At 37.5% G+C, this 25833-nt stretch overlaps 1 protein-coding gene across 3 annotated transcripts; it reads left to right on the top strand.

Annotated features, from left to right (window-relative positions):
• The first annotated feature begins 2308 nt into the window (after positions 1–2308).
• On the top strand, positions 2309–25833 carry LOC113047430 (ubiquitin carboxyl-terminal hydrolase 15-like). Of its 3 annotated transcripts, XM_026208788.1 has the most exons (12): positions 2309–2469; positions 3211–3338; positions 6954–7084; positions 9751–9877; positions 14521–14666; positions 16477–16538; positions 19398–19980; positions 20448–20543; positions 20646–20879; positions 24688–24847; positions 24983–25030; positions 25246–25833. In XM_026208788.1, the coding sequence occupies exons 1-12, from the start codon at positions 2381–2383 to the stop codon at positions 25758–25760; spliced, it is 2319 nt and encodes a 772-aa protein (XP_026064573.1). In that variant the 5' UTR covers positions 2309–2380; the 3' UTR covers positions 25761–25833. The 3 variants fall into 3 exon arrangements, with proteins under 3 accessions (XP_026064573.1, XP_026064574.1, XP_026064576.1); XM_026208789.1 differs by lacking the exons at positions 20448–20543; positions 20646–20879; positions 24688–24847; positions 24983–25030; positions 25246–25833 and having other exon boundaries at positions 19523–19679; XM_026208791.1 differs by lacking the exons at positions 9751–9877; positions 14521–14666; positions 16477–16538; ... (4 more) ...; positions 24983–25030; positions 25246–25833 and adding an exon at positions 9420–9724.

Here is a 25833-nt window from a genome sequence, read left to right as displayed (position 1 = left end):
TAGAAATAAGACTGCCCTTCTGCCTAACATAGGGGTTGCACACGATGGACCTGGAGAGTTTAGCACCAATCTAAATCAAACACCTGAACAAGCTAATCATGGTTCCAACGGTTACTGGAAAGCAGCAGGCAGGTGAGTTTGAATAAGGGTTGGAGCGAAACTCTGCAGGACTGGTCTAGCCCTGGTCTAATATGTTCTCCTTGACAGAACTTACATTTTTCCTTTCAGGCCTTTCAGGTAAGAATGAGATTAATTCTGCTCAAAAAGAAGAAAGACTGACAGCTTACTTTTTAACACTTAAGATCTTACCTCCAACCATATAAGGCTGTATTTTTAGCTCCAGTGAAGAGATCAGAATGTTCCTGCCTTAATCTTATAAACGTCTTTGTATTTTCCTTGCTCCCTATTAAAAAAAATAACAGGACTTATTTCTACATGTATTTTATTGTTGATTTTACCCTCTTGTAGTGTTTGGTCATTTTAGATAGATTTTTTTTCCTTTTTTTTCTCCTTGGCTTATTTTACAAAAAAAAGTCTTATACTAGATGAATACACACACACTTATTCCTATCATTATGAGCACATTCCATAGGCATAATATTTTTACACTATACAAACATATTCTATTCCCCCAAACCTACCCATTTTAAAATAGTTTTATAATAAAATTATAATGTTACTTTGTATACTTGATATAGAAAAAGGTGAATAATTAATTTGAATGTTGTCTATTTAAAGAAACAAAATGTCAGTGAACTAAAATATTGAACATTAATTTCATAAAACTAAAAGCAGAAATGAATTTATGGAATTGTTTCCAGTCAGTTTCTACAGTGAACAATATAAAAGTGGCCTCGAAATGTAATACAAGGGTTAAATAATAATTATTTCTCGCCCTGCTAGCAAAGTACTGTTAAACTGTAAAAAAAAAAAAAAAAAAAAAAATCACTAAACACTTGTAATCATGTTTACCACACTTGTAATTCAACTTTTAAAAAATGAAGAACTTTAAAGTACTTACATTTAAACACCACATCGCTTGTGTGTAGATCTGCCGCCGCCATTTTTTCAAATAAACAACGGTTATTTATGGCGACGCAAGGGATTGTGGGTTATTTGTAGCAGCGAAGGATACACCTCATGTATGCTTCGAATTCCTGTGAAAAAAGGTCGCATTCGAAGGTCTCATTCGGAGTGTGCTACTTGCTTTTCTGAAATGAGACAACCACGATGACGTATGCAGCCTTCGAATGCGACCTTCGGAGGGCGCAACCTTCTAAATGAGACACAGCTTATGTTCTAAACTGCCAACAGGCAGTGAAGCCACCGGAAGTGTTCGATCCGCCATTTTACTAATCCCTACCAGCAGAGAGCACCATTGAGTTACATTCAAACCGCTGTCCTAAAATAACTCGATTTGAAGCTGATCAGTCAAACGGGACTCGTTTTATGTTATGTGTAATGAAGTAATGTTTACTTCAGATGTTATCTGCAGTGTTTACAGTCTTTTGGGACAGGATAAGCGATATATTTAAATCGTGTTGGTGGGTGTGTCTGCTGCGCGCTGACGACACAGGTAACTGATCAAACACATGGCTTATTTCTTTATGAACAAAATTATTCAGGAATTATTAAACGAACGTATTAGTATCAGAAATGGATTTTAATATATTATAATTAATTATACAATTATGTTGTTAATATTTCTCTACAATGAAATAAAATGTTTAAATTTACTATCTGGGAAATAAAGCTTTGTATTTATTTCTTAAATCCGTACTGTATATAGTCAGATATTTCTCTGAATAAATTCAGATTTCAGAACGAACACTTTGTAGTTTGTTATATATGTTGAGGTCGTGTCCGTCTGATGTTTATCATGTTCATGATGCTCACTACTGTAATGAACGTAGCTTTTTAATAAGTAGGGGAAATTCCCGACATTTAAAAAATAAGCGTTTACATGCCTAGGGTGTTCGCATTGTAATACTGTACAGTGATACTTCATATTTATAAACACTGTCTTGTTAGGTGATGTTTTCTCATTAAAATCATACAAATTCCTATTAATTCAATGGAATGTTTTCGCACACTAGGGATTATCAATATGGTGGCGCAGCGGCTTCACTTTAATGACGTCATGAGCAATCCAGTTCTATATTATAGATCAGTGGTCATGACCTATGTATAATAAATAAAAAATAAATAAAAAGGATTTTGTCAAGTGAAACAGTGTGACGCTTAACAGTCGACCCGCCTACAAAGTGACGCCACGCGGCGGCGTGCGTGATGACGCCATTGCTCAGAGTATCAGTGGTTGTCTCATTGCTCTTCAAGCGGCTTTGGTAGTGTTGGAGTGAGTCTGTGCGAGTGAGTGAAGATGGCAGAAGGCGGCAAGACAGATGTGGAGACGCAGAAAACAGAGATGGAGGCGCTCTTGAAAACGCCGCTGCGCAAAGCAGAGACCTGGTGAGACAAAATAGATAACACACACACACACACACACACACACTCATAATATAACAACTCTAGGAGGACACGTGATCCTTGCGTGGGAAAAAGAGGATTGCACCTACTTCCGCGTTCTCCCAATGCTGACTTCACGTGATACATTATATTTCCCACTAAGGAAGATTAATTACGTAGTGTGACCGCGTTTTAGCTTTCGACAGAGGACAGTGGGGGGCAGGATGCGGTTGAGGTGTTGGGTTTGTTTTCATTGTTTTCAGGCATCAAGGCACACACACATTTGTACTTCATTTATGACTTTCATCAGGTAAATGTCTGGCTTCTGAAGTGCACCATCAAATCTGAGGAGGCATATCAGAGTAGCAAAGTTGTGTTTTCCCGAAACAAATTGTTTAGTTAATAATAATATATTGGCTGAATGCACAAGATTGAGTGCAAGTAATCTCAGGGATGAGAATTTACAATTAAATGTAGTTTCCCAGTTGTAAATACGACTTGAGAGGCTGTTCATGTCCAATTCCTGATTAGAAAACTAATATTTACATTAATTTGGATAGCACTTGCAACTTATGAATACACTGAATAGCCTGTAACGTTAGTGTCATTGAAATGAAGAGCTTTCAGAATGAGAGAAACCTATCAAAAACCAAACCCCCACAAAAGAAGTGATCCACTATAACACTATAATAGTGTAGTGAGAAGTCTTTCATGACAGCCCTAATCTAGAGTTGTTTTCTGCAGGTATTTGGTGGACAGTAGCTGGTTCAAGAAGTGGAAGAAATATGTGGGTTTTGACAGCTGGGACATGAATGTGAAGGGCAGCCAAATTGTGTTTCCTGGACCAGTGGACAACTCGGGTCTGTTCAGAGGTGAGAAATCCCATGCAAATGTTAACCTTAACGTGAAAAAGTATGTTTTTTTTAAAAGAACAAAACCAAGTTGTGCACTTAGGTCTGCATTTTACTTCATTAATGTGCATTAATAGAGATGTGAAGAAAATCACCATCCTTATCCAGCATATATGAGGTGTGACCTATAGTACATTTACACTTTAATCCAACTATATTTCATGTTTTCAAAACGGAGATATTTTTATGTTATGTCAACAGAAAGCATTTTATAGAAAGATGAGACCATTTTTGTGTTCAGGATTTTGAAAACATGTCTCTATGATGCACTGGAGCCACTTATCACGGCCTCCTAATACTATATGAGTTGTGTTCGACTTCAAGACAACCACACACCAAATAACTAGAATGCATTAGAATCAGTAGATCAGTGTACGTGACCCGTTAAAAATAAATGTCTTTCTTTTCAGTGGTTTAGTTTTTCATGTGCATAAACATCAGGAGAAAGAAAACTCAGAGAAACAGAATAAAATTACATATGATAGGAATATAATAATTGGGCCTTAACAAAATGTTTCTTTTAAATAAATAATATAAGTCTGTTTTGTTGCATTCTTATGGCTGCACTTCAAGGAAAGAGATGACTGAAAGTGCATCCTGTTTGTTTTCTTTATTACACATTTACATTTAGTCATTTAGCAGAAGCTTTTATCCAAAGTGACTTAGTGTCTGTTTGCTTAACGCAGTACATGTAAGCAAGGGCTTTTAAATAATATAATAAAATAAATAGAATAGAAAAAGAATAGCACAAGCTAGTGTTAGAGATCTTTTTTTCTTGCTTTTTTCATTGTATAATAAATCAAAAGAAAACCGGTAGAATACAAAAAGATTAGAAAGCTAGTTAGATTTTTGTTTTTTAAAGAATATAATTAGAAAAGAGAGTGCTAGAGTTAGAGGGTCAAATAAAGATGGAAGAGATGTGTTTTAAGGCGATTCTTGAAGATGGCTAAGGACTCAGCTGCTCGGATTGAGTTGGGGAGTTCATTCCACCAGAAGGAAACATTTAATTTAAAAGTCCGTAAAAGTGACTTTGTGCTTCTTTGGGATGGCACAATCAAGCGACGTTCACTTGCAGAACGCAAGCTTCTAGAGGGCACATAAGTCTGAAGTAACAAATTTAGGTAAAGGGGTGCAGAGCCAGTGGTAGTTTTGTAGGCAAACATCAATAACTTGAATTTTATGTGAGCAGCTATTGGTAGCCAGTGCAAATTGATAAACAGAGCTGTTATGTGTATTATTTTTGGCTAATTAAAAATTAATCTTGCTGCCGCTTTCTGGATTAATTGTGAAGGTTTGATAGAATTGCCTGGAAGACCTGCCAAAAGGGCATTGCAATAGTCCAGCCTGGACAGAACAAGATCTTGAACAAGGAGTTGTGCAGCAGGTTCCGAAAGAAAGGGCTTGATCTTCTTGATGTTGAATAAAGCAAATCTGCAGGATCGGACAGTTTTAGCAATGTGGTCTGAGAAAGTCATCTGATCATCAATCATAACTCCAAGTCTTCTAGCTGTTTTTGAAGGAGTTATGGTTGATGTGCCTAACTTGATGGTGAAATTGTGATGGAACGATGGGTTTGCTGGAATCACAAGCAGTTCTGTCTTGGCCAGGTTGAGTTGAAGGTGATGGTCCATCATCCAGGAAGAAATGTCTGTTAGACAAGCTGAGATGCGAATAGCTACCGTCGGATCATCAGGATGGAATGAGAGGTAGAGTTGAGTGTCATCAGCATAGCAGTGGTATGAAAAGCCATGTTTCTGAATGACAGAACCTAATGATGCCTTATAGACAGAGGAGAAGTGGTCCAAGAACTGATCCCTGAGGCACCCCAGTAGTTAGATGTTGAGACTTGGACACCTCACCTCTCCAAGAAAGATAACACAAATGCATAGTTTTTCTTATTGTGTCTTACTCCTGTCTTTATGGCCAAAAATGAGAGAATATTCTAGTTTTCCCACTGTGGTAAGGAAAATGATCACACTGGAGCCTCTTACGCATACCCAGCATATAATTTATAGCATTGTTAGATGTTAATAGGCAGGGGTGCACATAATTTTTCAGCCTCGTTCTCATTAGAGAACCTGGAGATTTGGTTTGGTCCTCAAACTGCGTATAAATATAACTCTATATATAAACCCAATAAATATAACTAATAATAATTATAGTTACAATATTATTGCACTTTATTTTAGTTTTTAAAAATAAAATAATAAACTAAATGATAATGTGTTATAATATTATAAAAAATAAAATGTAGGTCTAGTATTAAATAGAATTACAAGTATTTTATAGTAAACTTAAATAAAATGCTAATATTTACTACTACTTTATTTGTTTGCCTCTATAAGAAGAATCGCTTAATGTATTATGCAATTGTAATTAACTTTAGATAAGTGTCTAAAAATAAATAAAGCAGCATTTTCATCTTTTTCAAACTTAAAATCAGCAGACTTATATTTTGGTTGGTTGTCAGCAAGTAAGTATACGCAATTCCTGATTTAGCCCTGATGCTGATTAAAGAGCGTCTGAGGATGAATGTCACAGTTTTGCATTGTGCTTTGAAAACAGATAGCTTAGATTTATGCTTTCAGTTTGAAAGAAATCTTATATAGCACAGTTTGTTGATCTAAAATTGTAATTGTTTATTAAAAGTTGGCAATATACTTCTACAACTTCTAATAGCGCATTTTTATTTTGGTCTTATGTGCTTCCCTGTTTACAGGTCTATGTTATTTGCAATGTGCCCTTATAGTTTGTGTTTTATTTTATAATTGTATATATAATTTTGAAATACAATTTTATAGCTACTTGTATTTTGAGATATTTATCAGATTTATTTCTTGTAACTGGTAAAACAAACAGGTAATTAGTGTTAGGTAAGTTACTTCAAAAAAGTAAATAATTGCTGATTATTAATGACATCATCAATGTTGTAATTAAAGTACTTTACCATGTAAATACTTACCTTGACTGGATAGATAATAGAAATGTAACTCTTAATAATTTAAACGAGTCAAAGATGGTTAAAGGCAACATTTTTAGCTTCATAAGTAGAAGAAATTATATTTTTATAGAGTTTTGTATTATATTTATATGTAGACCAGACCATTTCTAAGTGATTTGGTCAATGGGTGAGACTTCCAGATCATTATACGTTATAGGGAATTGACAATATACATACTGCAATTTTAAATTAATATTTTAAAGTCACATATTATGTCTATGCATTGTTCCAGAGACAGCTCTACTTTTCAATCGAATCAAAGAAACCTTGTAAATTCTGCACTTTATTTCTATATTTGTGCGTTCTGACAATGTTAAAGATGCAAAAAGTGAAAAAATGTTGTCAACATTGTTGATAATGTTAACTAATTGTTTCGGCTCTCTCAGCACTATTTATGCACATTGTGTGTCTGTTTTTATGCTAACCTTACGCTACCCAAGAGGGAAAGTATTAAGTCATCTTTATTAATGATGTCTGGAAATGAGATTGACGTGTTTGCTCCAATTAAAATGACACAAGTTTAAAGTATTTCTCTTCTGCTGCACATCAGTGATGTATGTGTGTCCCGTTTGTAGATTGGCACATGTTGGACATTAAGGAACACCTCATTGATGAGCTGGACTATTACCTGGTTCCCAAAGAGGGCTGGAAGAAGCTTGTGAGCTGGTACGGCCTGAAAGATGGACAGGAGCCTATAGCTCGAAAGGTAAAGCTGTCTGTGGAAGGGAAGCTGAGCTGTCCATATCCACTGTAGACATCATTACTGACTGATGAGCTATGATTCCATCCAAACATGTGAATTTTATCTTGTGTGCAAAACTGGAATATGGCATAAAACATTTGCGAATAAAGCACCATTACTATCCAACGAGTCAAAGAGAACAAAAAAAAACATAACTTCCTGTTCAACTGGCACTTAATATCTCCAAGAAAACTAGGAAAAGCCACTGAATAAAATAATTTTCATATGTTACAAATTACTTGCACTTCAAAGAGAGCAGACATAGCCTAATGATGTCATTGCTTTTAGAGGTGGAACGCAGTCATGTAAGACAGTAATTATATAGAAATACTTATGACAGACTTTCCTCAGGCATTTCAGAATGACCAAAACAACATATAGATGCTATGAACGAGATCGGTCAGCTGATTAGCCAATTCATCCTTTCTCTGTCTCATGTGCAAAGTCACATGACTTTTTCAATGTGCATTGTGGAATTTATTTGCTAAGTGTTTCAATCTTAGTTTATGCTCATTTTTTCTTATAAAAAGTGTATCCTACTCAGTTGTGCGCATAAGTTTGTATGTGCATTTTTAAAACTTTATGCGCATCTTGGCGTTTCCATCCAGTGTTTTTCTTTTTTTTTATGCAATAATCTAAAATGTATATAAAAATAGGAGAATGGAAATATAGCTATTGCTTATAGATGTAACCATTAACTGCCAGCCGGTTGAAAATGTATTCAAATTTGTGATGATTCAAATCGGTTGAGATGCTAAACAAATCTTTATTCATTTAGTAGTAAGAGTTTATATGAATGCATGAACGAGGAGAACTCTCGTTAGATTGTATCTTTTCTTTTCATCTAGTCTTTGTATAATGCATATTAAATGCATATGTGCAGCGTCGTAAAAATAAAATAAAAAATCCCCAACAAGGGCAGTGCTGTTTTGTTTACAGTGAAAACCAAGGAAAGGCTTTAAGCGCCACCTGTTGGAAGAGAGTGGATCTGCATCTCATTCTGCTCGTCTGCTGTTTCATGTAGATATTTTTATGTATAGTCAAACCATTCTGTTTTTGCATCAATTGATATAGCTGTATTTCAATTACACAAAGAAATGTGCAGCATTTTGTCACAGCAATAATAAATTTTGTTTAAAAAATAAAATCGTGAATCGAATCGTGAAACCAAAACCGTAAATCGAATTGTGAGTTGAGTGAGTCATTACATTCCTACTATTGTTACATAATACATCACACTGCTCTTGTCTGATGTATTTTTCAACACTGACAGACATCTACATTTTAAACTAAAGATGCACCGATATATCAGCTGCCAATATTTATTGGCTGATTTTTGATAGAGGTGGGTAGAATATCCAAAAACTGTACTCCAAGTTAAAGTACAAGTACTTCTGGAAATAATTACTCAAGTAATTAAAAGCAAAATTCTTAATAGTTGCTTAAGAATAAAAAAAATAAATAAAAAACTGACAATTGAACATCCAATTGTTAAATTAAAATAATAATATTGACGTCAGACGTTTTTTTTTTAACTATTAACTATAGTTTAACTATTCTATTCCAGGCAAATTGAAATAAAATGTTCTCCTGATGAAAAAAAAAAAAAAAAGAAATACGGTGTTAAAATTCCCTTGCTTTGTTGAAAAAATAGTTATTTGAAAAATAATTGAAATTTCATAAGGGGCTATTAATTTTGTCTTCAACGGATATATTCTCATCTTGGAACAAATGCAACTGACCCACTGATGACAATGAAGCTGAGGCTTTTTATGAGCCATAAATTATTGATTAACATGCAGCATCTCAATCACAGCGTACACCGTCCACTATCCTAGTCCTAAAAAAAATTTAAACCTGTTTTCCACTGGATCAAGCCACACGTCACATTGTGTTCTTCTGAGATAAAGTCCGGGTTATTCCTCTCTGTGCGTCGTCTTCAAAAAACAAAAAATAGCCTAGATGAACTTTTAATTTTTATTCATAGAGCTGATGTCAACTCATGGACGGGATCACATTTAGAAACGATGAGTTTAGACAGGGAAAAATGTACCTCTTATTGGTTACATGTGGATTACTTTCAGAGAATATTTTGACATGACTAACTTAATTTAAAAGTAGGCATTTCAAGCTTTCTATAGACATTTTTCATGTTTTAGTTTTAGTTAATTTTTGTGACATGTCTCAGAAAGTAGTGTATGGAGAAATTAATGACAGAAAGTGCACCCTGTTTGTTTACTTTTCTACAAAATCACAATGTTTGTTGATTTTGTGTGATAGACCTTTTTCTAATTTCCAGGTTTCTCAACAGCAGAAGTCATCGTAGTTGGGTAAACTTCTGGAGCAGTGAATGACGGAGTACTACAAATCATTTTTATTTGCATTCCCATTTACATTGTCCTCAGTGGGTCAGTTGGATTTGTTCCAAGACGAGAATGTCAGAAATGAGAAGCAGAGCCATCAGAAGTGATCTGATAATACATGACTTCTTTTGTTTGACTTCAACCCACATTTCATTTCACAATTTCATTTTTTTTTTCTTTGATAGTCCAGTTGTGATTAACTGCAGAGTGTCAAACGTGGGGTCTTTCACTGTTGTTTCACTGTTCTTCTTTATTGTTTGTCTTCAGGTGGTAGAAGTGGGCATGTTTGTGAAACACTATAAGGTGGAAGTATATCTCACTAAACTCATGCTATGTGAAGACAACAACATGGACAACATTGTCCCCAGGAGGTTCAGCAAAGCAGACACCATAGGTACGAGTTTTTATTAATTTTTTTCCCTTTAGCTAAGGGTTATCAATAGTTGATAGTTGAGCAGAAATGTCCCGTCTTCCAGGGTGGCATGCTGTACTTGTAGACTACTGAAAAAGTTTTTGGACAAAATGGCTCACTTGGATATTGTGGGATTTCACATGGCAAATGTATATAAACAAGAAGCATTGAAGGATGACAGATTGAGTGCATTAATGCAGAGATATCTAAATTTTCAGCACTCTCTTGAATGCTTTCATCATATCTAGTTGAAAACATGTTGTAAATAAAAGATTAATTGTGCACTGTAGACAGCGTAATTGATTAGAAACTTGCACTGTGTGATTGACAGCTCCAGCAATTATAAAGGTAGGGTTCTTTAATCGCTTTCTATAGGGAATTTAATCAAAAGTTAAATAACAGATTAAGAGGAACAATGTGAAGTTGAACATTTAGTCCCTGGCTTGATTGAACACATGAACACCAATTATTTTGAGACTAAGAACACCTGGTTCTACAAGAATCGTCATTACATGTCAGAAATCATTGATCACAGATTAGGCATTAGAATGAACAGGTATGATATTACCCAGGGCCTGAAAATAGTCCACAGCTAGGTAACATGACCAGCAACAATTCGCAGAGTTGCAGCCTGAAAATTGCCGCTGCGTAATATCAGTGTTCCTGCGGCACCCATGGTATGGCAGCAAAATTATTTGATTATTACACTGGAATGAGAGTAAAGTTCCTAGCCATATCGGTCAAGAAATTCGCAACTTTTCATTTTCTGTTGGTCTTAGTACACGATGTAACTACAGAAGGGTCAAGTTTTACTATATTTTCCACACTATAAGGCACACCGGATTATAAGGTACACCTTCAATGAATGGCCTATTTAAGAACTGTTTTCATATATAGGGCGCACCAGATTATAAGGCGCATAGAATAGAAGATACTGCAGTCAAACGTTTGACTGTGATTGTGTTATGCATCCACTAGATGGAGCTGTGCTAAAGGGAATGTCAACATTTTGACAGAGCACCTTGATCCATATACAAGGCGCTCCGGATTATAAAACGCACTGTCTTTTTTTGAGAAAATTAAAGGCTTTTAAGTGTGCCGAAAATACGGTAAATAGGAAAAATATAAAAACTCTTTGGTCACTTTTGAGCGAGATGCTAACGTTCTAATCAGATTCAATGATCTATGCTAAGCTTAGCTAAAAGTGTTACCCCCAGAAATCAGCTGAATTTAGAAATTGGTAAAACTCAACTGTTTAACTCTAGGGGGTAAATAGTAAATAGTGGACTCTTCTTTTAAGATGAATCCTGTCACTCGGCAGCCATCTTTGAAACACCTCTCGAGCATGCAAGTGCAGCTCCTATCTTTTTGATTAAGGAACACCAAATTCTCCAAAACTGTTCACCAAGCTTACGATTAAATGTCATATTTGAAATCACCCATGGAATCTGACAACAACTGTCACAGTGTCTGGGTTGTGATCCGTGGGTGTCCACTAGATGTCCTCTTTTCCCACGGTGTCTGTCACTTCATTAATTACATTCCTCACGTCCCTGCTTAATTATTGCACCCAGCTGTCACTAATTACCAATCATCACACTCTGTCAGTTTCCCATTAGCGTTTGCCTCTCCTTGTGTATTTAACCCGGTCTGTCTTAGTATGCGACGGAGTCCTTGTGAATTCATGTCCGTCAATCAGTCTTGCCCTTGCCCTGTGTTCATGTGTGTTTATGTGTTGGATGGATGTTTTGGTATCGACCCCTGCCTGGACTTTTTATGCTTTTTGGATTACCCCTTAAATGAAGACTTCCTCGCAATTGGTTCTCTCTCCGTGTTTTCTTGTATCCCGGTTGTGACAACAACTGTCATATGATGTTTATTTTCCTCAAATACCATTATAAACATGTTTCTAATGCTAGATCAACCAGTGCGCAGACACAGTCTCAAGCACAGTCTAAGAACGCTGTCTGCTTCTATAGTAACTGGGATTGCAGTTGCAGTGATGTGCTGACGTTACAGATTAGTGATTGGTTTTTGACCCAGAAGGCGGGGCTTTCTGTGATAGAGCAGCCATATTGAGTGCTGCATTTTTTCCCATTTGAAACTATTCAAGTGACATAACTTGGGTATTGTATAGTCTTTGCTATAACATGCACATTAACTCTCCTCATGAAGTGTGTCCGACAATATCCTTCACGATGTCATCGCTCGTGGCCAGTGCACTCTTATGCAGTTTTGAGCAGCTTGCTGTGTAATATGAGTTAACTCTTTTATTTATTATTTTTATCACTATGGCCTTTTAACTTATAGCTGTGTCCAGTGTTTCCCATACATTGAGTTATTTGTAGCGACTAAATAAACTAACCGCCACAAATAGATTTTACAACAATCTATTTACTAACAATCTGTGTGTGTGTGTGTGTGTGTGTGTGTGTATGTATATATATATATAAAGTATAATATTAATGTCTAATATATTTTTCAGATTTAAGTACAAAGAGCTCTGAAAGATTTTTTACATCTCTTTTGCTTTTGACCATCTTCAAATGCTACAGTATTGTTCAAAATAATAGCAGTACAATGTGACTAACCAGAATAATCAAGGTTTTTAGTATATTTTTTATTGCTACGTGGCAAACAAGTTACCAGTAGGTTCAGTAGATTGTCAGAAAACAAACAAGACCCAGCATTCATGATATGCACGCTCTTAAGGCTGTGCAATTGGGCAATTAGTTGAAAGGGGTGTGTTCAAAAAAATAGCAGTGTCTACCTTTGACTGTACAAACTCAAAACTATTTTGTACAAATTTTTTTTTTTCTGGGATTTAGCAATCCTGTGAATCACTAAACTAATATTTAGTTGTATGACCACAGTTTTTTAAAACTGCTTGACATCTGTGTGGCATGGAGTCAACCAACTTGTGGCACCTCTCAGCTGTTATTCCACTCCATGATTCTTTAACAACATTCCACAATTCATTCACATTTCTTGGTTTTGCTTCAGAAACAGCATTTTTGATATCACCCCACAAGTTCTCAATTGGATTAAGGTCTGGAAATTGGGCTGGCCACTCCATAACATTAATTTTGTTGGTTTGGAACCAAGACTTTGCCCGTTTACTAGTGTGTTTTGGGTCATTGTCTTGTTGAAACAACCATTTCAAGGGCATGTCCTCTTCAGCATAGGGCAACATGACCTCTTCAAGTATTTTAACATATGCAAACTGATCCATGATCCCTGGTATGCGATAAATAGGCCCAACACCATAGTAGGAGAAACATGCCCATATCATGATGCTTGCACCTCCATGCTTCACTGTCTTCACTGTGTACTGTGGCTTGAATTCAGAGTTTGGGGGTCGTCTCACAAACTGCCTGTGGCCCTTGGACCCAAAAAGAACAATTTTACTCTCATCAGTCCACAAAATGTTCCTCTATTTCTCTTTAGGCCAGTTGATGTGTTCTTTGGCAAATTGTAACCTCTTCTGCACTTGCCTTTTTTTTAACAGAGGGACTTTGCGGGGGATTCTTGAAAATAGATTAGCTTCACACAGACGTCTTCTAACTGTCACAGTACTTACAGGTAACTCCAGACTGTCTTTGATCATCCTGGAGGTGATCATTGGCTGAGCCTTTGCCATTCTGGTTATTCTTCTATCCATTTTGATGGTTGTCTTCCGTTTTCTTCCACGTCTCTCTGGTTTTGCTCTCCATTTTAAGGCATTGGAGATCATTTTAGCTGAACAGCCTATCATTTTTTGCACCTCTTTATAGGTTTCCCCCTCTCTAATCAACTTTTTAATCAAAGTACGCTGTTCTTCTGAACAATGTCTTGAACGACCCATTTTCCTCAGCTTTCAAATGCATGTTCAACAAGTGTTGGCTTCATCCTTAAATAGGGGCCACCTGATTCACACCTGTTTCTTCACAAAATTGATGACCTCAGTGATTGAATGCCACACTGCTATTTTTTTGAACACACCCCTTTCAACTAATTCAACTAATTGCCCAATTGCACAGCCTTAAGAGCGTGCATATCATGAATGCTGGGTCTCATTTGTTTTCTGAGATTCTACTGAACCTACTGGTAACTTGTTTGCCACGTAACAATAAAAAAATATACGAAAAACCTTGATTATTCTGGTTAGTCACATTGTACTGCTATTATTTTGAACAATACTGTAAATCTACAAATAAAGTGTTATGGTTACGACAGTGATCAGTTTTGTTATAGATATTTTCATAGCTTCCCATCTACTCCAATTATAAAAAAACACGTTAATAGTGTTTATTTAGTTCTAATAAGCAAGTTTTTGTTCAAAACTAACCAAAATTAAAACGTGTATAATCTCTGCACAAGAGAGACTTAGGTGTTTTGTTCCAAACTAAATTTGGCTAGCTGCCAAATGATGCTGTATAACAGAAATATATTCATGTTGTAATTCTAGACTGCAGAATAGTTATGGTCTTCACGGCAGTAAAATTACAAAACTGTCTTATTTTCCTCACTTACAAGAGTTAACCCCTCAAGCTTTTATTTTGCCAGAAAACTGCAGGACACAGGTTTAAAAATTTCCCACTAAAATCGTGTTTTTATAACCTTTTAAAAAACATCTATCCTGGCAGGCCTTATTGAACGCGAAATGAGGAAATTGTTCAGTGTACCAGATGAGAAGGAAACAAGGTTGTGGGGCAAATACATGAACAATACCTGGGAGCCATTGAAAAATTTGAACAGCACCATTCAAGACGCTGGACTCTATCAGGGACAGGTAAGAGCGTTTGTGTTTACTGCAACCAGGAACCATATGCTAATTTGATAAACCTGAGAATAATCAGAAATGGATCAGGTCAGAAATAAGCTTTTCCATTAAGTGCCAATATTTGCCCCTTGGATTGATTTTCAGGGGCATCCATCTCCTTTTTTTTACTTTTATTGATGCTGTATCAATTTAGTAACAGAAGTCATTATGCTGCAAAGTTGGAACACAATCAGTCCCTCCAGAAAAACGTGGATTTTTTTTGTGATTGTTGCGGGCAAAAATCCTTGATTATGCGGCAGGTTTTCTTAAAAAATGCGATGGAATATGCGGGATATTTTTGCAATCTTATGCGATGAAATTGCGGGAACTTGCAAAAACTGCGGTTTGATGAAAAAGAGAAAAAAAGGTGACCCCCCCCCCCCCAACACCCTGTTATCACTAGGCTACTACCTTACTGTAAAGAGTAATTTCTTATGACTTCCTATGATAAGCAAGCATACTAAATCACATAATATTTAAGTTCTCATTCTGTTTTATTTCAGACCTTAATTAACACATGGCTCAAACTTACAAAACATTGAGTCAAACAAGTTCTCTAGCTTTACAAAAGGAATATTCAACTACTTCTGTAAAAATGAATACAAATAAAATATACACACAAATATACAAATGCTGTTTTACAGGAATTGCAAAGTGCAATCTCTTATTGCAACGTAAATTATTTTACATACTACTAATATACTTACAACTGTAAGGTTTTGGTACTATTCTGTAACAAAAAAGTACAATCTTAAAACTGTAGAGGTGCATCAACTTCTGAATGAAACTACAACAGTCCACTGTGAAAATGAAAAATAACTGCGTAGCCTTTAACACTGGCCTATCATTCGCCATCCTCATCCCTCTGTCAAAATAATTTGCCCCCACTGTCATGTAACACACCGGGTAACTGCTTCGCGTGGTCTTTTGCGCTTATTTTTGTTGGCAGATGAGAATGGTTTGCTTCCTTCGTCCTGGTTTCACCGCGGACTTCACAGATGATGTTCACGTCGCCCAATTACGTCACTTCATAAGGTTCCTATTGGGAAATAATGGCGATTTACTTGTGTGAAGTAAACGCAACATTTTTCAACTTTCTGCTAAGATATATGTGACTTTTTTGCAACAAACATTATTATGATTATGAAATCATGCTACCTCCGCATATTTTGCTTCCTGAAATCGGGATTTTATGCGTGAAAGTGCGGCGTATTTAAAAAAATGCGACCTCCGCATAAATATGCGGCCCTTGGCTGATTATGCATTAAATCACGCGATCGCATAATCGCGTTTTTCTGGAGGGACTGCACAATCTGCAGCTTTAATGACTAGCTTATTTACACTTTTTAATGATGCTTAAAGGTGGCAGACCTTTTATTTAACAGAAAATTGTGTGATGTGTAATATAAACAGCCTACATGAATGTGATGTATATGGCTTCAACAGGTATGTGTGTGATTGGTCACCAAAACACTGTTAGTTTGGTAAAGGAGGAAAAGAAAGAATACCTGTAATTAGGAGAATCTGTCACACAATTTGTCCTGCAAGATGTTTGAAGACGCATTGATTTTCAAATCACAACTTGTGAAATTTGCCTGTATTACTATTACATTGCAGCAGCATGAGTTCAGTGGGAGCCACATGGCAAAATTAGGCGTAGCATTGAAACTTTCAGCTGCACTTTGACACTGGGACAGTCCTGCTCATGCATGCATTGTGAACACTGTAACCTGTCAACATTGGACTACTCCACTCAGGTTACATTTTTCTCTGTTTGTAGGTGTTAGCCATTGAACCGAAGAACGAAGACAACATGTGGCCTCGTGACTCTTCAAAAGCAAAGTTAGTAAACACATTAAGTTTTTTTTTTTTTATTTTTTATAAAGTATTTTTATTTCTTCCTTTTTTAGATAACTGGTATCAATCTCAGAAAGGTTTATTAAATAGATTGCCAGGTATTATATAGGTAAATGGAAAGCCTACTTAAAAATGCTGTTCCACATTATTAAACTAGACAGAGTCTTTCTGAAAAAGAAAATAAAAATGACCCGTTTGAAGATTCTGATTCCAGTCGTTTGGAGAGCAAAGTTAGGAATTTGACATTGTCATGTAACAGTCTTTCTTTGTCCTTCTTCACAGTCTGTAATTGTTCAGCCAGTGCTTAAACCTTTGCTTTTTCTGCTTTGTTCTCATGTTGTAATTTGTCAGTTTCACATCTCTGTAGATGCAGTCGAATTTGTTTGAGCAAAATTACAGACAAGCCACCTCTGTTGGTGTTTGTCCTTAAGCGCTGCATCTTTTCATAAGCCCTTTTCAAGTCCGGCAAAGCCCATAGTCCACTCTCTGAGTACTTGATGCTGTACTTCTGGCAGATGTCATCATGGCACTTCCTCAGTCCCAGCCTTTGTCCCGATATGAATTCAGATTCTCCAACACCTGTGAATGGCAACATTTGGAGGTTCTGTCCCATGTGTTTCTGTTGTTGGCCTCAATGCATGACTTTTGCCATTTGTTTTGTGTAGACTCAGCCATGGCAAATACATGAAACACAAACAAATCATTCATTTAAAAGCTCAGCTTAGTTTTCAATCTTACATTTATAACAAAACATTTACATTCAGCCTATTTTTCCTTGTTTAATGTCTGAATTGAGTTCAAGCTCAGAAGGCTGCATTACTTCTTTCAAATTTGTTTCTTAGACAATTTACATGATACCTTTCCGCATGTTTCACAGAAGCAAACAAAGTTATAGATTCATGGCTTTATGCGATCATCTTCTAAGTTAGAAAATTTATTTCAATCTACATAAGTGTCTACTGAATTAACACCCAGTTAAGAATTCACATTTCTTGCAGCAACGTCATTAACAATTCTATCTATGGCTCCTACAGTCCCTGGACAAATGGACTAAAATATTTTTTTACACAATTCCTACAAACAAAAAGAGAACTGACCAAGCCTCTGCTTCTACAATTGCTTTATGAACGGACTAAATTGTTTCTTAAACAATTCCTACAAACTCCAGAGAACAGGACTAAGCCTATAATTACACATCTATGGCTCCTACAGTCTCATGAGAATGGACTAAACCTCTTTCTTAAATGGTTCTTACAAACTCAAGAGAAAGGCCTAAGCCAAACATTTCTTAAACAGTGCTACACTGGTTATTATGGTTACACAACATGCATCAAATTATCTGCTTATGAAAAAGTGTTCTTTAAGTTCTTTTAGAAAGCTGATAGTTTTAAACACAAAATTAGGATCTTAGGAAATTAGGACAGGATCAAGTTGATTCAAATCACTTATGTCCACAGATGTGGTCTGTTGATCTTCAACACAAAAACTGTAGAATCTCCAAAACTTTTCACTTATTGCAGTTGGTGAGTACTCTTGTCAGTGTCTCCTGGCTGGCTCGCCAAATTGTTAGAATTTGCCGTATTTGGCTGAACAGTAGTTCGGGTGGCTTGCCAATGTACTAGATCTCTCTAATACATAAAATAAGTAAGCTTGACCAAAGTTCTTGTGGGGAGAAGAATTTATTGAAGGTAGCAGTGTAGCAGTTCTTCAGCAGTGATGTTAACATGTCATCCTTCAAACAATCATCACCCAAAGTACTGTCTGTAAGACCAGACCTTTACACCTGGTAACAAATGTGGTACAAAAAATACAATAACACCCCATGGAGAGCCAATGATAGTGTAACATTGTGATGACCTGATAGGACCTCCCATTGAGAGCCCATGATGCATTGACCTAATGCTGACCTAATGTGCTAATTACATGGGCCATTTGGGCCACACTTTTGTATACAGTTTGAGTTGCTAGCATATAAGCCACAGTCACATTTAAATGCATCTGACTAAAGATACACATAATCTTTCACCACAATATTGATGGCTCCGAAGACAACAAGATGCTGTGCAGTGCCAGTGGTGTAAGGGTTATTTGCATAGTCTACAGTTTACAATTAGAACAATGTCTTTAATGATTTTCATAATTCCAGATTACAGTCCAAACATAGGTAGCTTTCTCTCATGCATTCATGTAATGATTAATTAGGTAGGTGTGCACACGTTGTTACAAACAGCACTCAATAAGTTTATACAGTTCTATGAGTATATATGGAGTAGATTTGTGTCCATGAAGATCTATTTTTTTCTAAAGGGGACACTGAAGGTTGTTATCTTTTTTGCCCACTTCACTACAGGTGGATTTAACAACAAATAAAAAACAGGCAAAATAAACCAAACAAATTGTTTATTTTACATTTTTTAGAGCAGTAGGTACAAGTTACAGAGAACAACTGTCAGTATGGAAAAGAAGGGACTGTAAATCTGGACACAATTTTCAGTCCTTCAGAACATCTGTAGTAATTAAAACGGCAGTATTACAAGGGGCTACAAGTATTTTCTGATTGTGTCTCTTCAGGAGTCTTGGACTGAACCAATCAATTCATATGGATTTATACAGATTTTACAGCTACAGTTATGATACAGTTATGTTTTTAGGAACTTTTTGAATTGTCAAGGTTACATGGACTTTCAAAGGATTGAAAGATTCCAAAAGTTTTTTTTTTTTTCCAAATCTATTTGTGTTTCAAAGATGAATGTAAGTCTTAAAAGTTTGAAACTACATAAGTTAGTAAATGACTATTTAAATTTTTGAGTGATTTTAATTGTATATCTCTCTCTTTTGATACAGTAAAAAGGCAGAATCCAGAATTTCAGTGGACAGGAATGAGTTTGTGTGTGCAGTGTGTCTGGATCTCCTGAAGGATCCAGTGACAATCCAGTGTGGACACAGTTACTGTAAGAGCTGTATTACAGGTCACTGGGATCATGAGGATCAGAAGAGAGTCTACAGCTGTCCTCAGTGCAGACAGACCTTCAGTCCAAGACCTGCTTTAGCTAGAAACACCATGCTGGCTGAAGTGGTGGAGAAACTGAAGAAGACTGAACTTCCTGCTGACTGTTATGCTGGAGCTGGAGATGTGCAGTGTGACGTCTGTACTGGAAGAAAATACAAAGCCGTCAAGTCCTGTCTGCTGTGTCTGAACTCTTACTGTCAGAATCACCTTGAACAACATGAGGGTTTCTTTAAAGGAAAGAAACACAATTTGACCGAAGCCACTGGACGACTGCAGGAGATGATCTGCAGTGAACATGAGAAACAGCTGGAAATGTGCTGTATCACTGACCAACAATGCATTTGTGTGCTGTGTATGAAATATGAGCATAAAACCCACAACACTGTGTCAGCAGCAGCACAGAGAACAGAAATACAGGTATGAGCCTAAAACTAGACTCTGATGAAATAATGCTGACACTTGTTTATTTGTTGCTCACATAGTTCATGGAACTTTTGAAAAATTATTGAAAACATGTTTGAGGCATTCATTGGTTAAATGTGTTTTGTTAAAGCAAACTTTAATGAAGTATTCATCCATTGTTTAAAAACATCATAAAGTTAAATGCAATTACAGACATTTTCTATTTTCAGTAAATCTGGCTGAATCCAGATGATTATAACATGGGCTGCAGCTCCATTACACAGCAGAAACACTGAGTGTGAAAGCTCTATGTCTGTGATAGTTTCTGATACTTAAACAGGCCTTATGCTTCATGTTAATTTATGTATGATGGTGGTAACTGATCAGTCCCCTCCATATTCCTAAACCCCTCTACCCCACTTTTATTGGATTCATGGGAAAAATGATTATTCAACATTTACTGTCATTAATTTGTACTTCAGAAACAGCTTAAGGAGACACAGCAGATGTTCCAGCAGAAAATCCAGCAGAGAGAGAAAGATCTCCAGCAGCTGAGAGAGTGTGTAGAGTCTCATAAGGTGAGTCTGGAGAGGAAGAGAAGTTTGACTTAGTCTCAGTCTGGACTCTCATCTTTTAGGCCCTCTGAAGCTCACTGTGTGATTGTGATGTGTGTCTAACAGCGCTCTGCACAGACCGCAGTCAAGGACAGTGAGACGATTTTCTCTGAGCTAATCCGCTCCATAGAGAGAAGCCACTCTGAGCTGATACGGCTGATCAGAGATCAGGAAAAGACTGCAGTGAGTCGAGCTGAAGGACGACTGGAGCGACTGGAGCAGGAGATCAATGATCTGAGGAGGAGAGATGCTGAGCTGGAGCAGCTTTCACACACACAGGATCACATTCAGTTCCTGCAGGTAACACAGGTCTAGAAAAACAGGATCAGAGTCTACTTGAGCCAGATCCTGGTGGGACTTTTTTTTTTTTTTTTTTTTTTTTTTTTTTTAATTTGTTTACTTTTTTTTAATTGAAGATGTTCTGTCATCTTTTTAGTGCCTTTTATTTTATATTTCATTTTAACAAATATTTAAATTGGTCATATGATCCGATTTCGATTTCAAGTTTTCCTCTCTCTTCGGAGTGTTTCAAGCTGTTTGTGCATAGATAAGGTTCCTACAGTTGCAAAGACTTAAGTCTTAAATCCAAAGAGATATTTTTTTATAAAAGTTAAGATTCGACCAAAACCAAAACCCTCCTAAAACCCTTAGTTTTAAAGCCCCCACATGTCTACGTCACTGTGTGGGAAAATGCTGTAGTATTGTTGTTGCTGCCACCATGTTGTAGAGCAGGGATAGGTAACTCTGGTTCTGGAGGGCCACTATCCTGCAGAGTTTAGCTTCAGCCCTCATAAAAAATCACCTGCCTGTATCTATCCAGTAATCCCGAAAGCACTGATTGCCTTGTTCAGGTGTGTTTAATTAGGGTTGGAGTTAAACTCTGCAGGATAGTGGCCCTCTAGGACTGGAGTTGCCTATCCCTGTTGTAGAGACACTGTGTTTAATCTGTTCAAATTGATTTTTAATTTAATAACCACTTGCCTGTAAAACATTGAGGAATCTGAGTGTGAAGTCCTAAAACAGGAAGTGATGCTGTATATTAGCAATGCTTCAGCATGCTCAAACCAAACAAAACCTTACCTTGAAACTTTCACTAACCTCTTAAAAATCATAAGTTACTTTGAACAGCTTTTCCTTAGCAAATCTACTCAAACCTACCACTGATCTGTTGACTTGTGAAATTAACATTTAGGTTAATCCATCCAAATTATTTACTACAAAGGTATTATATAGCATAGCAGAAAATTGTGGCCTTCCTGTGATGAAATGAATATGAGAAAAATGTAGCTGATGCTGTGAAAGAGCCAGATTGAGGTGAGCTACTAAAGAGAAGTCAACAAGAACTGCACACATTTGATATTTATACAGGTTATTGGGTGGAGTATGGGGCTGATCAGTTCCCTTTTGATATGGTTTACTCACATTTCATTAACTTAATGCTATGGGGAAACTCACACGAGCACAATGTGTCACTTGCCAGGGCTGTACCCACGCTGAAGCAGTGATCAACAAGACGGACTGCTCTCACTGCGAGAGCATGAGTCTCATCTCCCCCACTGGCCCCACCCCTCACACTCGCCTGTTTTGTTCCTCCCAGGATAATTCCCCAATGCTATTACCCGATTAGGGTCTACACCCCTTGTCAGGAGAGAGCGGTCTGGTCTCTTTTGCTTTATCCGAGTAGGATGCTGCTGATGATGTCATTGGCAGCTTTTGATGCTGAGGATCGGTCAGGCTCCGTGGAAGCCTACAATGCAAAAAATGCTTCTTAGTATTTTTTGTGTTGTTTCTAGTCAAAATATCTAAAGATTCTCAAATCAAGATGTATTTTCTAGATAAGCAAAATTATGTAAGATATTTAGTCTTGTTTCTTGGAGGACAGAAAAAAAACTAGATTAATTGCATTTTGCTTAATACAAGTAAAAGATCTAAAAACAAAAGACATTGAAGACAAAAATATTAAGTAAAGCCTTTTTGCTATGTACATTTATGAGCCCATCAGGGCAGCTTCTGCAACTTCCCGTAAGGATCATCAAAATCATTTCAGAGGCCAAATCACAATCTACTCAATGCCTTCATGCCCTCAAGTGGTCCATATTTCCTTAGACTTGTGACATATTGTCCTTTATACAGGAGCTGCTGGGAAGCACTCCTTCATGCTCAAAGTATACATGGTGGCCATCATAGCAAACATTCTTTTCTACTGACTGGATGGCAATGAAAGCATGAGTTAGTCTTGTAGGGGGCCAGGAGATGAATCCGCCTTGCCCTCATACCATTCCCATCTGGTCTCTATCCATAGTCCTCAGGGCCCATTAAAGCCCTCCATTTGAGCAACTACAGTAAAATAATTGGGACCCCTTTCACTTAAGACTGCCCTCCTGCTGGCTTCAATGTCAATCAGGTGAGTGTGCAATTTGTAAGCAATTTTTGGTGAGTGATTTCTGCCTTGAGTGGGCCTAGGGAATGCACAGTGGTCCTCAGCCTAATAACTACGTGCCTAAAGTTCTTTCCACTCCATTCAAAGATTATTACCATCTCAGCTCTTCCTGCTTTGGAGGATGAGCAGCATGTGCACTTACTCAGCTCTAACATCTTTTGCATGCTCAAGTTTGTTATTTTAAATGTAGACGCATGGCAGGTGCACTCATAATAGAAGCGACACAGTTGCAATGCATTTTTCAGTGCTTCAAATTTATCCTATGCTGAAACTACTATTTCAAGGAGAGCGCAGGTCATGATCGCTTAAAAATGGCGGATACCTCCGGTGCGCAAGCGCCAGAGTGTTTTGGAAAAGATATCAAAAAATGGTGCGACTAGCATATTCCACGCATTTTAAGTGAACAGCCCCTTAAGATGCAAAGATTATCCCACTGGCTAGTTGATGCCATAGTTCTGACTGGAATATGTCCAATTAGAATAAAAACCCATTGCACCAGGGTCCTCCCCCAGGACCTAGTGCAGTGGAGTTTCCATGAAGCCCCTTTCACACTGTGATTCCGGCAAATACACGGGTAAAGTGTTCCGGCAATTGTTCCCCGGTCGCTAGATTTTGCACTTTCACACTGCCAGTGATTACCCGGGATATGTGCATGCTTTGTCACACAACTCATAAAGGTCCTGTAATGACACGTGACATCAGGGCGTGACGTGTAATGTACGAGTCGAAAACGTTAGGCACGTTATACTTTCAATGAAGCAAGCGGACGATCTCGGCGTCAGCGCGGAAAGTGAGGAACTAACTGATCTCTGCTTCCTTACAGTTTGCGCACATTTTTTGGTCGCAAGTATTGATCTTCCTTCAAAACAGGCGGTAAAAGAGTCACTTGACAACATGCATCATCACTATGACACACCATTAAATCTGGCTTTTGTTCACACAGCGCTTGTCCCAGGATTGAACCCGGCAATGTTACTAGGTCCCCGACCCGGGTTAAATCCCGGGGGCGTGTTTGCTTTCACACAGAAGGCGACCCAGGAATGTTCTGGCAATTTGCCGGTCCAACATGCAGTGTGAAAGGGGCTCTAGTGATATCTGTGCAGCAGCTGGCTGGTCTTCGCCATCTACCTTTGCTAGGTTTTTTAACCTGAATGTCCCTGCCCTTGCAGAACAGGTTTTGTCTGCTTAAACTATCTTTGACCCTGCTGGTGGTCGGGCATGTTAGGGCCATTTTTGCCCTGAGGACTCACAGTCTTATGGCCTAGGTTTGACTGATTCCAGGTTTGTTTCGCCCTTATTAGCCCACACAAACAGTAGGGCCCTCACCTTGAACACCCTAAGGCTTGGCTCACAGGATGACTTTTCATTCTGCAGATGTAGTACAGTGCTATTGGATTTTGTTCCCCATTGACACAATGTGATTGAACTGCATCAAAAGGGAATTACTAATATAACCTTGGTACCCTGAGATAACATGAATGAGCACTACATAGTCGATGCTGTCACTTACGTAAATATGCAGATGTTCCCACATTTATCAAATCAGGCTTCAGGATTTCAGAGAAACAGTTTCCCAATAGTGTTAAGTTTAGCCAATTTTTGTTCCTGTTGTCTCTGGAAACCAAGATTACATTAATTTCCAGAGCATTTTATTCCTGTTTTCTGTAGAGTTTCCGGTCTCTCTCATCACCTCCTGAATCTACAGAAGTAAATGACAAACCTTCCAGTCCTCTCTTCTCTTATGATGGCCTGAGAGAATCTGTCCATCAGCTGAGAGACAAACTGGAGGATTTCTGCACAGAAGAGATCAAAAAGATCTCTGACAGAGGTAACGTCCTGGAGATTTGTCTGATCTCAGAAATTAGTTCATCACCTCGTATCACGTAGAACTTCATATAAGAAATGTCTTTGTAATGGATGCAGGATAATGAATCACACTGTTCATGTCTGTTGATTTCCACAGTCAAATTAACCAACATTGCTCCGAAGACCAGGAACGACTTCCTACAATGTAAGTCACTAAAAAAACAAGCAGAAAACTAACGGAGTGTGTTCATGTTCTTCCTGTAAAAGTGAAAGATAATTTTCATAATTGATGACAATGCTCAGGATATCGGTTTAGCTGTACTGAGACACTGATGATATACTGAAAGTGAAGACTTGAGAGACATGAAAAGATTATACAGTTTCATAATACCTTATTCTGATTTGTTTTATCTCCATCAGATTCCCATCAGCTCACTCTGGATCTGAACACAATAAATAAACACCTCTGTCTGTCTGAGAGGAACCGAGTGATTGCTAACACTGACAAAGCGCAGCTGTATCCTGATCATCCTGACAGATTTGATCAGTGGTTTCAGGTGTTGTGTAGAGAGAGAGTGTGTGGACGCTGTTACTGGGAGATTGAGTGGAGTGGTGATGTGTTTATATCAGTGTCCTATAAGAGCATCAGCAGGAAGGGATTGGGCAAGGAGTGTGTGTTTGGACGTAATGCTAAGTCCTGGAGTTTGATCTGCACCCCCTCCAGATATTCATTCATACACAATAACATTGAGACTGAACTCCCTAAAGTGTCCAGTCATAGAACAGGAGTGTATGTGGATCCCAGTGCAGGAACTCTGTCCTTCTACAGCGTCTCTGCCACAATGAGCCTCATCCACACAGTCCAGACCACATTCACTCAACCCCTCTATCCCGGGTTTAGGGTTGGTTCTGGGTCATCGGTGAAAATGTGTTGATGGATCCGAAGAGACTGACGGGAGATTCTACCCATAATGCTTTAAGATGCATGATAAATCAGAAATAGCTAGA

The sequence above is a fragment of the Carassius auratus genome, chromosome 28 (assembly GCF_003368295.1).
Source record: "Carassius auratus strain Wakin chromosome 28, ASM336829v1, whole genome shotgun sequence".
Classification (NCBI taxonomy): domain Eukaryota; kingdom Metazoa; phylum Chordata; class Actinopteri; order Cypriniformes; family Cyprinidae; genus Carassius; species Carassius auratus.
Note: the sequence above shows the minus strand (reverse complement) of the source record. Positions and strands in the feature narration are given on the sequence as shown.

Coding starts and splice junctions, on each gene's coding strand:
- LOC113047430 (XM_026208788.1), top strand. CDS start 2,381: ATGGCAGAAGGCGGCAAGACAGATGTGGAGACGCAGAAAACAGAGATG. Junction 9,878..14,520: donor CAGCAAAGCAGACACCATAG/GTACGAGTTTTT, acceptor CTATCCTGGCAG/GCCTTATTGAACGCGAAATG. Junction 20,544..20,645: donor AGTGTGTAGAGTCTCATAAG/GTGAGTCTGGAG, acceptor TGTGTCTAACAG/CGCTCTGCACAGACCGCAGT.